Source organism: Eptesicus fuscus, chromosome 14 (assembly GCF_027574615.1).
Source record: "Eptesicus fuscus isolate TK198812 chromosome 14, DD_ASM_mEF_20220401, whole genome shotgun sequence".
NCBI classification, from domain to species: domain Eukaryota; kingdom Metazoa; phylum Chordata; class Mammalia; order Chiroptera; family Vespertilionidae; genus Eptesicus; species Eptesicus fuscus.
Window position 1 is genome coordinate 40,653,032 of NC_072486.1, and position 12,681 is coordinate 40,665,712.

The 12,681-nt window shown below is 50.1% G+C and overlaps 1 protein-coding gene across 3 annotated transcripts in view; it reads right to left on the minus strand.

Moving 5' to 3' along the window:
* Positions 1-12,681, minus strand: part of SRPK2 (SRSF protein kinase 2) — a 100,902-nt gene that overhangs the window by 6,318 nt on the left and 81,903 nt on the right. For 2 of the 3 annotated variants that reach the window (XR_008558166.1, XM_054726556.1), the window contains exons 11-14: positions 8,196-8,296; positions 7,981-8,088; positions 3,578-3,647; positions 2,878-2,970 (exon numbers count right to left, since the gene is read on the minus strand). Coding sequence is in view for 2 of the 3 variants with exons in the window: in XM_054726556.1 (XP_054582531.1) it covers positions 2,878-2,970; positions 3,578-3,647; positions 7,981-8,088; positions 8,196-8,296 (372 nt within the window). In the remaining variant the exon portion in view is untranslated. Of the gene's footprint in view, positions 1-2,427; positions 2,521-2,877; positions 2,971-3,577; positions 3,648-7,980; positions 8,089-8,195; positions 8,297-12,681 lie in introns of all 3 variants that reach the window. The other variant, XM_054726557.1, reaches the window with a different exon arrangement.

The following is a 12,681-nucleotide window of genomic DNA, read 5'->3' on the forward strand; positions in this document are numbered from 1 at the left end:
ATGGTGATCGTCTTTTTGTAAGCCTTTCTCCCTTCCTATCATCATCTGCTCTCACACATATGTGTGCAAACAGGAGAGCAGCGAGGCTACTTACTAGATGGGCGCCCTGCCACCGGCTGCCTCACAGCCCAGGGCAGTCACCCTGACAGAGCCACAGAAAGCCGGAAAGGCCTGTGGGAGGGGGGCTCCTCCCGAGTAAAGGCTTTGGGACTGGGACTGTACCTGACAGTCCCAGATTATCAGGTTACTTTTTAGGAAAAAAAAGTGAAGTACTTCCATTATGTCTCTTAAATATTAAGTGATTTGTGAAGGGAAATATGTTATTCTGTCCATAAAATTATAATATTCCAGAATTATGAGTTTTTACACCACATATGGGGACTATGAAGGCAAATCCTGGGACAAGCATGAGTTTTTACACCAAGAATGCTAAATGCTAAATGCATTTCAACCCTGCAGGTCACCTTTAAACAAGCACCTCAAAAAGAACCGCATATGCAAGCCCTAAAGCACATGCCATGACAATGGAGAACTTTACACTTGTCTGTGCACAGGCAGGGAAGGGCACAGACCAGGAGCATCCCAGGTGCCGGGGTGCTGATGCAAAGGCCAACCTGAAAGCCAACTTCCAGCATTGAAGGGCCCTTGAACAGGGAGGGAGCTCTGAGCTGAAACCCACCACCATCCGACATCAGTTCACTAGGCAGCACTCCTCAGCCTGCCTTCTGAAGGCAGCCCACAAGGTGAGGAGAGGGTGCAGGCCCGCAGCAGCTGCTGGGCTGGTCTTCAGCAAGTGTGGTGCCTGGAGGACACCTAGGCCTGCGGCAGAGCCCGCGGGCGCCTCAGAGCAGCACCACCCAGAGCACAGGTGGCCTCAGGCTGCTCAGAGGCCTGGCTGTGAGCCTGCAGGTGGGCAGGGGAACTTTCTCTCTCACTCCTGTGGCCCAGACTTGAAGACCAGAGTCTCAGAACCAAAATGAATACCGGTTGTCTGATAAATCGTTTTCCCTGACAATTCTTTTTCCTGTGGTAAGCCTTAAAAAGGTAGTAAAAAAAGAACTGCATCTAGTTTCACATATCACAGGTTGCCCACTGGGTGATCCCAGAAAAGCTCGGTTGTGGTCAATGTGCTTCAGGAAGTGGAGCAGATGAACATCTTCCCATGGTTAGTTCTCAGTTCTCCTGTATATTTAACAGGGAAATAAAACCTACAGGACAAAACAGGGATGGTGAGCTGAACATCACCCAAGTGTATAATAAAGGATAACTACTCTAGCCTAGCCGGTTTGGCTCAGTGGATAGAGCATCAGCCTTCGGAATGAAGGGTCCCAGGTTCAATTCCAGTCAAGAACATGTACCTTGGTTGCAGGCTCGATCCCCGATCCCCGGCCCTGATCAGGGCGCTTGCGGGAGGCAACCAATCGATGTGCCTCTCTCACATCAATGTTTCTCCCTCTGTCTCTCCCTTCCCTGCCACTCTCTCTAAAAAACAATGGGAAAATATCCTTGGGTGAGAATTAACAACAAAAAATAGGGGTAACTACTCTACAAGAATTCCTTTATCTCATAGGAAAATAAAATGTCAAATTGGTGCAACAAGTCAAGTTAGGGCAGGGGACAGAGAGTATCTGGGATTTTCAGGAATTTCTATAACTCCATGTTCTGGTCACACCAATTTTAAAGGTTCTAACAACAATAAAAAAATTAAGCTGAAAAATCATGAATGAAGAGGACTAACTATACTCACACAAAAGACTATAGCACTGGGAAGGGCTCTTTAAAAATAATCCCCTGGGATTTTTGAAAATTGATCACTAATAAGGGGACTGACTATACAGGGCAAAGAAACAGCTGTTCAAGGCCATGCCAAGGAAGGATCAATAAGAACAATGATATTAAAGTACAATCACTTATAATACAGTGTGAGGTCCTACATTGGGAGAACAGGAGCGGATTTGCAGGAATTGAGCTCAATGGATATCACAGGCCTGTACCCACTGCAGACACACCTCAGACAGATCCAAGAGGACAGCAGTGGGGGTCACTAAGGCAAGGCTCCGGGCCGCCGCTGCTCCAGTGCAGGAACGCTCCAGCTCCATGCACAGCACGGAAAACGTAAAGGTAAGCTTAGCTGGTTTCTAACGATTACTTAACTCCTCTTATAAATACTTTAATACACAGATTGGTACTCAGAGCAGGAGAGAAGAGGTGTGAAGGAGATAAGAGATTTTAGGAAGGTTGTCTCTTACAAAATTCTTACTCCACAGGATCAGATGATTCACTCAGGTTTATTTCTTGGGAGCTTTCTTCAGTAGAATTCCCCAGCTGTGAAAGTCCAGGTTTTTCTCCAATACCCAAATGCAAAAGCATAATTTCTCCTTTTGGGAGAGGATTATGCTGAAATTAGTGTTGCATAAGTACCATTACCTTTTCTGGTGAAAAACTCCTTGGAGTATTTCCCCAACATAGCGAATTGTCGAGGGATTTTCCCCAGCAGTTCAATGATCAATGCTATGTGATCTGCATTGGGAAACATTACCAGCAAAACAGAAACACACGACAGTTTAATCAGCACACTGCATGCAGACGCGGCCACCACCCGCAGACAGAAACCGAGCACCTGAGCAGCAAAAGCACTGGCTCCGCCGTGTGGCTGGTGCAGGCACCGGGCCCAGGACCCTCGGAGGAGCTGACGCTCAGGTGGCGCAGCACTGGCCCACGTGCAGTTTTCCTCTCAGCGCTTAAACCGGCACTGAATTCTGCCGGCTGCTTTATAAATTTAGGAGAAATGCCTGTGTCACCATGAATGCTGAAACCAGTAGCTGCTATTCCGTTTCTGTCTGCATCGTGGCACTTTTCAAAAAGAAGAGGTACTACCTCTGCGATTGAAGAATTCCCGAGAGTATTTTCCAGACAGAGCAAAGTGCCTTGGGATACTGCCTAGCAGCTCTATGATGTGGGCTATGTGGTCTACAAAGGAGAGAAAAAAGGGTATGGGAATGGGCGGGGCAAAGGGAAGGAGGGGGTAAAAGAGGGAGAAAACTGAAATTAGTAAAAACTCAGAAATAGATTCAAATCAACAATGTTTGCAGCACACCCATGCAGAGGCCTCTGGGACTGGCAGGCCTCAGGCACCATCTGGAGCATTAACGGTGATGGATACCAGCACATCGCAGGCCACCCAGCATCACAAGCAACTCAGCATAGAGATGGCCAGGTTCACAGATGGGGTTCAAGCACAAATTCCCTGGGTTTCAGCTCAGCTCCCAAACAGGAGAGGAAAACAAGCAGCGGATCAGTGGGCAAAAGGAACACAGAGGCCCGGGCTCTGTACAGCCTGTCCTCTCCCGGCCGGCTGGGCCGGGGCCTGTGGCAGCAGGAGGCAGGGCCCTCCAGGAGGCTCTGCCCATTCCCTGTCACTGAAGGGGCTTCAAGATAAAAAGAAAAAAAAATCTGAACTTGGTGTTCAAAAACCAATACATAGCTCTATTTCAGAACAAGATATAATACTCTCCAGAACTTCAGGACCCTCACGCAGGAGCCCCACACTAAGGTATGGGCAGGCAGCAATACTCACCTTCGTCTCTGGAATAGTCCTCTCCAGAATGCGGTTCAAACAAATAATCTCCCGTCGCCAGCTCAAATGCCTAGAACACAACAGATGACAGACTAAGCACTTCAGAGACTGGCCCCAAGTTTTCCTCCTTGTACAAGAGACCTACATTTTATAAGGATCTCAATCAAACCAAAAAGCCTCCTAAAAGGCCTCAACACCAAATTTTTTCTCCCTTCCAAAAAGTTCAAAAAAGCTCCAGAAGTAATTTTGCATCTCCTTTGCTGGAAGATGGAAGGGCTGTGCGCTGACCTTATTCTGCTGGAAGCAGACTGACATGCCCTTGCATCCATAAGCTGTGCGGAGGGCTGGCCAGAGCACTGTGCTCGGCCTCTAGTGGGAGGAGGAGGAGGACTCGATCCAGGCTGAGGGGTCTCTCTGCCTCCAGAGCCTGCCCTCAACCAGCAGGCTAACCTGGCCCCTGGATGCTGCCACTCTCCTGAAGCAAAGACCTTCATGTCTTAGTAACTAAGGGGGCTATTTTCAACATCTCCTCATCTTGTCATTCATTTCTGACTCAACCAAAGGAACACCTAGAACCTAAGAAGTCCCTCTGCCCTGTGCCTGGGGCTGGGAGGAACCTAATCCCTGTGCAGCCCTCCGAGGAGGGCAAGGAGAGCTGGCTGCCTGGGTGGCCACTGTCTGTCCCTAGCACACCTGTGTGGAGGAGGCCACCTGTTCCCATTTCCACCAGGTTCGTGCATACACACACACACACAAAATCTCAGGACTATGAGTTTAATAATGTGGTAATAATATATAAAGACAGCAACTACTATTGCTCTGCTGATCAAATACCCATGTTTTAAAAACAAAACAGGATAAGCTAAATCCCATTTTTGGTTTTTTCCATACTAACTTCTACTCCGTGTTAGCTTGTGCTGTTCTGAAAGGCGCTGTGGATCTGACTGTGGCACAACTCCCACCCGTCTCAAGGCACTGCCCTCCCCACTCTCCCCTCAATGAGCTGCCACTGCACTGACCCATCTTCTGGGATGCCCACACCCTGGGGAAGGCGCCCTGGGGAAGACTTGTCAGCCTGCGGCGGGGGCATCTCTCCCGGCACTCAAAACAAACCACAGTTTGGCACACTCAGCCCGGGACTGCTAGTTCATGAACTTGGGGTCCCTGCCTGCACGAGCTCTGGGTCTGAGCAGGACCTGGAGTACGTGCTGCCCCAGCGCTGCAGTGCCCGAGGACAGGGCCTCTCCTCTCCAGCCAGTAAACAACCAATCCCAGGTCAGGGCACAAAACCTCACATTTGGCCTCAAGTCCCAAGAGGGACAACTGGATTTCACACTGAATGGCCTTACTCAGGGGAAGACTAGGACACAATCAACTCGATACCGTACAAGCCCAGAGGGAACGGAACGGTGGAGCCCTCACAGGAAAGACCCACGAGCCTGCAGATGGGAGCTCCAAGGAGAGTGCCAGCTGCTCATGGCCCTCCCTTCGGTCCTCACTTTTCTAATTAACTTTCAAAAATAGTTCAACCTAGCTGTATGCACTGCGTGCAGCCTAACACTAAGGTATATCCACTGAGTGTTCTTTGAAAGATGACTGCTTGATAGTACCCACATATTTCCAAGGAAATCCTTAAGTCAAAGAAGCCTATCGATGAAATGGTTCACAAGAGAAAAGGAAGAGGGGTTCCTCATGTTATCTGGTCCTGGTTCTCTGGAAAGTGATGAGATTTTCTTAACAAACAGGACACAACAGGGCAAATACATACGACCAAGAAAACATTGACGTCTGGACTTTGCGAGTTCCTTACCTGCCGGCTATGAAACCATGAGGCTTCTGCCTTCTACTCATTAAGTTACTCCCACTACAACCTTCATACTTATTTATTTTCAATCACTGGGAACTTTGGATTCTTCCTCTGTACTTGGCCTGATGCCTCAGAGGGCCTCCCTTGGACCAACCTCTGTTCTCAGATTCTGGGGAGATCTCTTTCCTGAAACGCCCTCTCATGCCGAAGTGCCCCATTCTGAACAGGTAAGGACACCTGTGAGTTCTGCCACGTGACCAGTGCTAAAGAAGTCTGGTGAAACCTGCTGGACGGGCTTTTCTTGTGTCCAGAGCACAGACTCAGACTCACCATGGAGTCCACAGAAAGCTACCTATTCAGGGGCTCCGACCAGAGCAGAGGAGCCACGCCTCGACCCGTACAGTGCGACAGGTCCCATCACTTACACCTGACCTACCCCAGCTGCTGGGCCTCACTGTGCTGTCCTTTCCTGACGGCTCATGAGCAGGATGGCGCGGCCACGCGCAGGAGCGCCATCCCCCCTGCAGTCTCCGCAGGGCTTGGTGCCGCTTAACACCCAGAGGACTCTGGGCTTCTCCTCCTCTGGAGCTTTACTGCGGCTTGGAATTATGAATGTAATACTCTGTTATGTTTTTAAACTTTGCTAACAGGGTAGGGATGTGGAAACAGTGCCTCATCTTTACCAGGTTCTCTACTTAGAACAAAAGGGAGCTCTCAGTCACAACCTTCAGGGACAAGGGGTGGGGGTGGGGAATGAAGACGGCACCTCAAGGAAAAATCACCCTGTTGGCACAATGGTTAAGCCCTCCTAAGTGGCCCTAGACGCACTGAGGGAGTGTATTTTAATGTATTACATTAACAGAGAGAGAGAGAGCTGCTGGAAGGAGACGAGTGACTGCTCTTCCCCAGGAGTGGCTAAGGTTGAGGCCACTGTTTGCAGCAGTGGACGGACCAATTCTTCTCTAATGTAGGGAAGACAGATACCCTGGCATGGCCTGTACTGCCTGCTCCACCATTATTCAACTAGATCTGTGATCGTGTCCTATTTTTCTGGTTATATCACCAACCTTTAACATCCAAAATTAGAAGCACAGGATATCAGAGTTGAAAAAGTTCTCAGAGTCTATTGAGGGCGACCCTGATGTGGCCCCTTCTGTGCTGCTGGGACAAGCAAGGCCTGACATCTTCCCCCGCAGCTCCCACTGTTCAAAGCCTCCCTCTCCTGCCCCAGCCCCCCACAACTCCCCCCCCCCGCCCCGTGCCCCCGCCTGCCCTCTGGAGCCACACAGAGCATCTAATTCCTCTCCCCAGCAGGCTCGAGCTTCAAAGGAACCACCACATTTCCACCAACTCTTTTAACCATTCTTTTCCATACCCAGTCACAGCAATGCTTTAGTTTTTGATACTTACTGAGAAACTCAATTTTCAGAATTATTTGGAATTATCCATCAGAGCCACGTGGGAATAGAAAGGCACAGTTTCAGTTCTGTTTGCCATATCTGTTGCCTCAGATCATGCTAATCTGAAACATCTACTTTTTTCATATCGTTTTAGTGCTATATGCTTTTGCTGCAGCATCAAGGACAAATAATCCAAAAACTCAACTGTTACATTCACCTTTGAATAACAGTAAATTTAATTATTCAGCATTTTTCCAATGAGACAAGTGCCTAGGTTTGCACACATGCCCTTGCATTTCAATGTCAGAGGAGAATTTGGGGGGGGGGGGGCGCGGATATGAAATAAGGAAAGCATGAACCACCACTCTAATCAACACACACACTCCGTTTCCTACACAGGACTACCAAGTACAGCCATGAGGAGGAAGGTGCTGACCTGTCCAGGAGAGAGGGCCAAGAAAGAGAAACCGAAACCGGCTTATGGATGACGCACGTTCATCAATTCACACGTAAGGAACAAGAAAGGATGGAGCCTGGGGAGCGCTTAGACACCACTCAACTCCTGATGCACAAAAGCGGCCGTGGAAAAGGACAGGACAGGACACGGGGTGGAAGAGGAGACTCCTGAGGCCCGAGGAAAACATCGCCGTGTCCTCCCTGGAAGACCCGGTCCCAGGAGCCTGCACAGCTACTGCTGTCTCCGAAGCAGCTGGACAGCCCAGAACAAGAGGCCAGGACATTCTCTAGATCTGACTTTACAGAAAGAGAGAGACAAACACTGGTGGATGGGTGACCTTCCTCTCCAGGAAGGTCTGCCAGGGGCCTCCACACTCAGACAATCATCCCCTGGGCCACAGTGTGAGTGAAGCATGAAGCTGCAGACAACCTGCAAGCTCTCAGCCGCCAGAGGAATTAGCTGAAGTCACTGCACCACAGAGGAGGGTCTGGTTCTCAGGGGTGGCTGCCCAGGGTCTTGAGAGGACACACCTCTCTCACAAGACAGACCCAACCCAGACCAAGCCCAGATGTGCCCGAGAAGAGTTCTTCCAATTCTTACGACACTTAAGGCAGCAACCTCCCCCTCCGCCGCCCACAGTGGACAACCTTCTGCGGACGGCAGCACCAGCGAGACCCTGCCCATCACGGGCACCAGGTGATAAGCCTCTACAGGAAGCAAGTGGCCACGCCGTTCTTACCATACACGCCGTGCTCCAAATGTCAGCAGGTGTGCTGTACCCTGCTCCTATCAACACCTCTATGGATCTGTACTGCCGTGTCTGGATGTCCTCTGTGAAGTGTTTATGCTGAAAGGGAACAGACTGCATTACCAGGGAGGACACATTAAAAAAGAAAACAGCATGTCTTCTACATGACCATGACCAAGATGTTTTAGAAAGAAAATTCTACTTACCACCCAACAAGCATTTCCCAGATCAGCAATTTTAACTCTAATTTTATCGGCGTTCCGTGGATCCAGGGGATTCACCAGTAAGTCCGCTGCCCGGGTTTTGGCTGGCATGAGCAAACAGCAGGACAGTTAGTGCGGGGGGAAGTGGTTGGCAGGTGCGCACACACGTCTGCTGGGCACAGAGCCTCTTTTTCCAGAAAAGTGACAGGATGGTCATTTAGGCCTGGAACCCTGTAAGCTGAACTCAACAGAATTTAACATTTGTGGTCTCTATCTCTGGAAAAGATTTCACAAAAAGGAACAAACTAGGCTGCCAGAGACCCCATGGGCACTGCCCCGCCCTTTCTCCTTTGCCTCGGATTCCTTCGCCCCTCGGACCAGCCCTGCGCGGCTCCCTCCGGCCTGTCTCCGGCTGCTCACCTGTGAGGGCACAGTCCCTGGTGCTCCACCTGGCCTGTCTGTGCACTGCTGCAGAGCACAGCAGCACAGAGCGCCACCCCGAATGGCGCCGTGTCCTTGTACCTGCACCCCCCACTTCCCTCTGCTTGGGATGTTAGATGATGGTTAACAAACAGATTAAAGGCCAGGACTCGTCAGCCTGGTTAGCCTTGGACAAGGAATATTCCAGAAGAGAGATTTCCTGAGAAGACCTGGTTTGTAAGGCAAACCTCTGAGGTCCTTCACGCTAGTCTTGCCAAATAATCAGCCCCAGGGTGACCCTGAGAACCTCAATGGTCGGCACAATGCCAGGCTCCTCAGGGCTCCCGGGACAGAAGAGCATCTCAGAAAGTCCGGACATGCCTGCGTCACGCAGGTCACCACGGGGCCACTGACCACGAAAGTAACCTGGTACCGAGGCCCAGACAGCAAACCCTGGAGTTCAGTCAGCATCTTCAGCAAACCTCAACTACCTACAAGCTCAGGTTTCTGGAAAGGATGAGGTACAGCCATGGCTTTCACTTTAGAATTCTGAAGTGGTTTTTACAGACTAAACAGAACATTAAGCACCCTTTGCTCAGGCAAAGCTGGGCACTGCCCAATGAACCAAACCTCCTGTGGGTGCATCCGTGCCAGGAAGCCATGGCACTGAAGGAGGCACCCAGGGCAGCAAGGCCGGCCGTGCTCACTGTTCACAGGGCAGTGGGCAGGCGAGGTGCCCGGCCCCCAGAACACCGACACAGCCCCGCAGGAGGGGCCAGAGGATGCGGAGAGAGCTCTGGTTAATGGTTTAATCCTCAAGACCCATTCCTCAGGCTGTGGACCAATGGGGCGGGCAGACTCACATGTTCCCTTCCTGCTGACTGCCCAATGCCCACTTTCCTCTTTATAAAAAGGCTGATCACCATGGGCCCCATCAAAGGCCAGATCTGAGCTAAGAAACACAGGAAACTCAGAAATAAGAAGGAAAGCAGCCCACAAAAAGGCACAATGTACACTCCGAACAGAGAATGGGTGGAAAGACAGTTCCAGGAGAAACACACAAATGCTGCCCTGATGGGTGCATGGGCAGCATGTGAAGGCGGGGCGAATCCTTGTGGCCTTCAGTCAGGAGAGCCAGCAGGCAGGAGACCGAAATCTGGGGTCTGCAGAACTGGAGTAAAATCTAAGTCCCAACACCTACAAGTTCTAAGACTCTGGCAAATGGCTGAAGCTGTTTGAGACTCAGGGAAAAGGAGGGAGAGGAAGGGACCACCCCCCCCCGCACCCGCACACACATGCACGCAGACTGCGCACAGGAGGCGGGCAGTGTCTGGCCTGTAGACCCAGGGGCTCCCCTTGCCCGTGGCGGGGGAAGGGCCTGCTCCAGGGACATGCGTTCATCCCCTGGCTCAGGTGTGTAGATCATGACCACCTCACAAACGGCACTATGGAATTTACCTTAAACATGTAATTGCATAAAAACACAGAGAAGGTAAAAGAGAACTTTCTTCTGAGTACCTAACAGTAAAAAGTAATTTAAACATCTACACAATGGAATACTACGCTGCTGTAAAAAAGAAAGAACTCTTACCATCTGCAACAGCATGGATGGACCTGGAGAGAATTATGCTCAACAAAAAGTCATTCAAACACAAGTACAATCATGCTTGCTGCACAGTCACACCCATTTTAGTATTACCAAGGAGAGAGTGGAGAGTGGGCAGAGAGAGGTGGGAAGATGTCAGTTCGGGAAGGGCAGTGGCCCTGAAGCCATTCCTGATAAACTGGTCTCAGGGTGACACTGTGTTCCCTCCACCTGAAACCATCCTAGAAACTAATAAGATGACAGCCAGAGGGGCCTCTGAGTGACAAAACAGCTGCCATCACTGAGCTGCAAGGCTCTATTCTAGGCCCAGATTGACACTTATATCATTCATTCATTCATTTTAAATCCTCACGCAAGGACATCTTCTCCATTGATTTCTAGAGAGATTGGAAGGGAGGGAGGGAGGGAGAGAGAGAAACATCGATGTGAGAGAGACACATCAATTGGTTGCCTCCTGCACATGCCCTGGTCTGGGGCTGGGGAACCTGTAACCAAGGTACATGCCCTTGACTGGGAATCCAGGAATTGAACCTGAGACCCTTTAGTCCATGGGTCGATGCTATAACCACTGGGCAAAACCACATTGATACTTTAGTTTAAAATATCTGTACATGGGAGGCATGAATGCCCTCTCGATATGCAGATTCAGTACCAAATGCAAGGAGCAAAACTAGGAGATTTAGTGTCCAAACTTGACCCATTATCTGTTCTAGGTGCTGTCTTGGCACAGGAAACAGCATAAACAAGACAAATGAGGTTCATCCACCACACCCCAAATTAGGTAACTCATGTACTGGCTGGGAGTATGGGCAATAAAGTAAATAAAATGAGTCACACACCATGTCAGGTGGCTCCATATGCTGTGAAGAAAAGAAAAGCAAAGACAGGAGCTAGATAATGGAGGGTGTTCAGAGGCGGTCTGAGGAAAGGGAGTCTGGGAAGGGAGAAGCTCTAGGCAAGGGAGGTGGAGTGCAAAGAGGCACCAACAAACCCGCTGGTACTTCTGAGAAACTTCAGAACAAAGCTAGTGTGGGAGGTGCAGAATGAGCACAGGAAGTAGACCCAGGGGATGCTGGGGAAATGACAGGGAGGGAGCAGCCAGGGAGCAGACTGCATGGAGCTGTAAGCGTTAGAGCTGTGCCTCTGGGGCATGCTCGGTGGATGGGATGAGCTTTAACAAGCTCTCTCTTTGGACTGCTCTCCAGAGAATGGTTAGGGAGTGAGAGCAAAGTGAGATGGCAGGGAGGGAGCCTGTGTTAATTACAGCAGCCTAGGCAGGACTGACAGTGACATGGTCACTATTAGGTGAGAGGGGAAGGATCCAAAATATACCAACCTACTTGCAGGGAAAGCCGACACAACCACTCTGCCCCAGGTCTCCCGCCCCTCGGCCGTGATGAGCCAGGGTCTAGTCCAGTGATGGGCAACCTTTTGAGCTTGGTGTGTCAAACTTCGCCAAAAAACTGAGCATAACTCGGGTAGTGTGTCACTTTGAGGAAAAAACATTATTTCGCAAATGTTTCATCCTCAGGAGCAGCAAATGTTTTATCCTCGGCGTGTGACCGCCTCAGCGGCCGCGTGTCATCAGAAATGGCTACACGTGTCAGTGCTGACACGTGTGTCATAGGTTCGCCATCACTGGTCTAATCTATGGATCTAGCAGCGAACAACCCAAGAGGAATCCTGCCTCCTCTCCTCAACCTTCTAGGCTACCACATTACTCCAGGAGAAAGTCCAATTCTTCAGCTGGTATGTACGTCTTCTATCAGACTTCTCACTCTGGCCTGGCCTCTTCTTCAACTACGCTGCTGTAATAAAAAGGATCTAAACAAATTCTAAATAAAGCTTGTTTCTCTTGCCTCCTATTCATGAAGTACTAAGTGGCACCCACAAGCCTCTAGATCACACCCCTTTCTTGCAGGAAACACCTCCCATGGGGGGAGGGGAGGGGGTGCTGGCCCATGGTTATGAAACAACCAAGCTGAAAACCAAAACGGAGTACCTCTCATCACATGACTGGATGAGGAGATCCTGTCCCTGCTATGTCCCTAGAATTTGACAATATTCTAAAGGTCTGTTTGGTAAGAAGAGACTGGGCTCAAAAAATAAGAACTTCCCCCTCGCCGGTTTGGCTCGGTGGATAGAGCGTCAGCCTGCAGACTGAAGGGCCCCCAGTTCGATTCTGGTCAAGAGCATGTACCTTGGTTGCTCGCTCCTCCCCAGCCTGGGCCCTGGTCGGGGCCTATGCAGGAAGCAACCAATCGATGTGTTTTCCTCTCTTCCACTCTCTCTCTCAAAGATCAATGGGAAAAAACACAGACCTCCTATTTCTCCCTGCCTCATGCAACAGACAGGGTGCTGGGAATGGAATGCGTGTTGGACAGACTAAAATTTTGATTGTGAGTGGAAAAAAGTGGGAGAAAGGAAAGAGTAGAAGAATGTAACCAAGTATCACTGGGATCA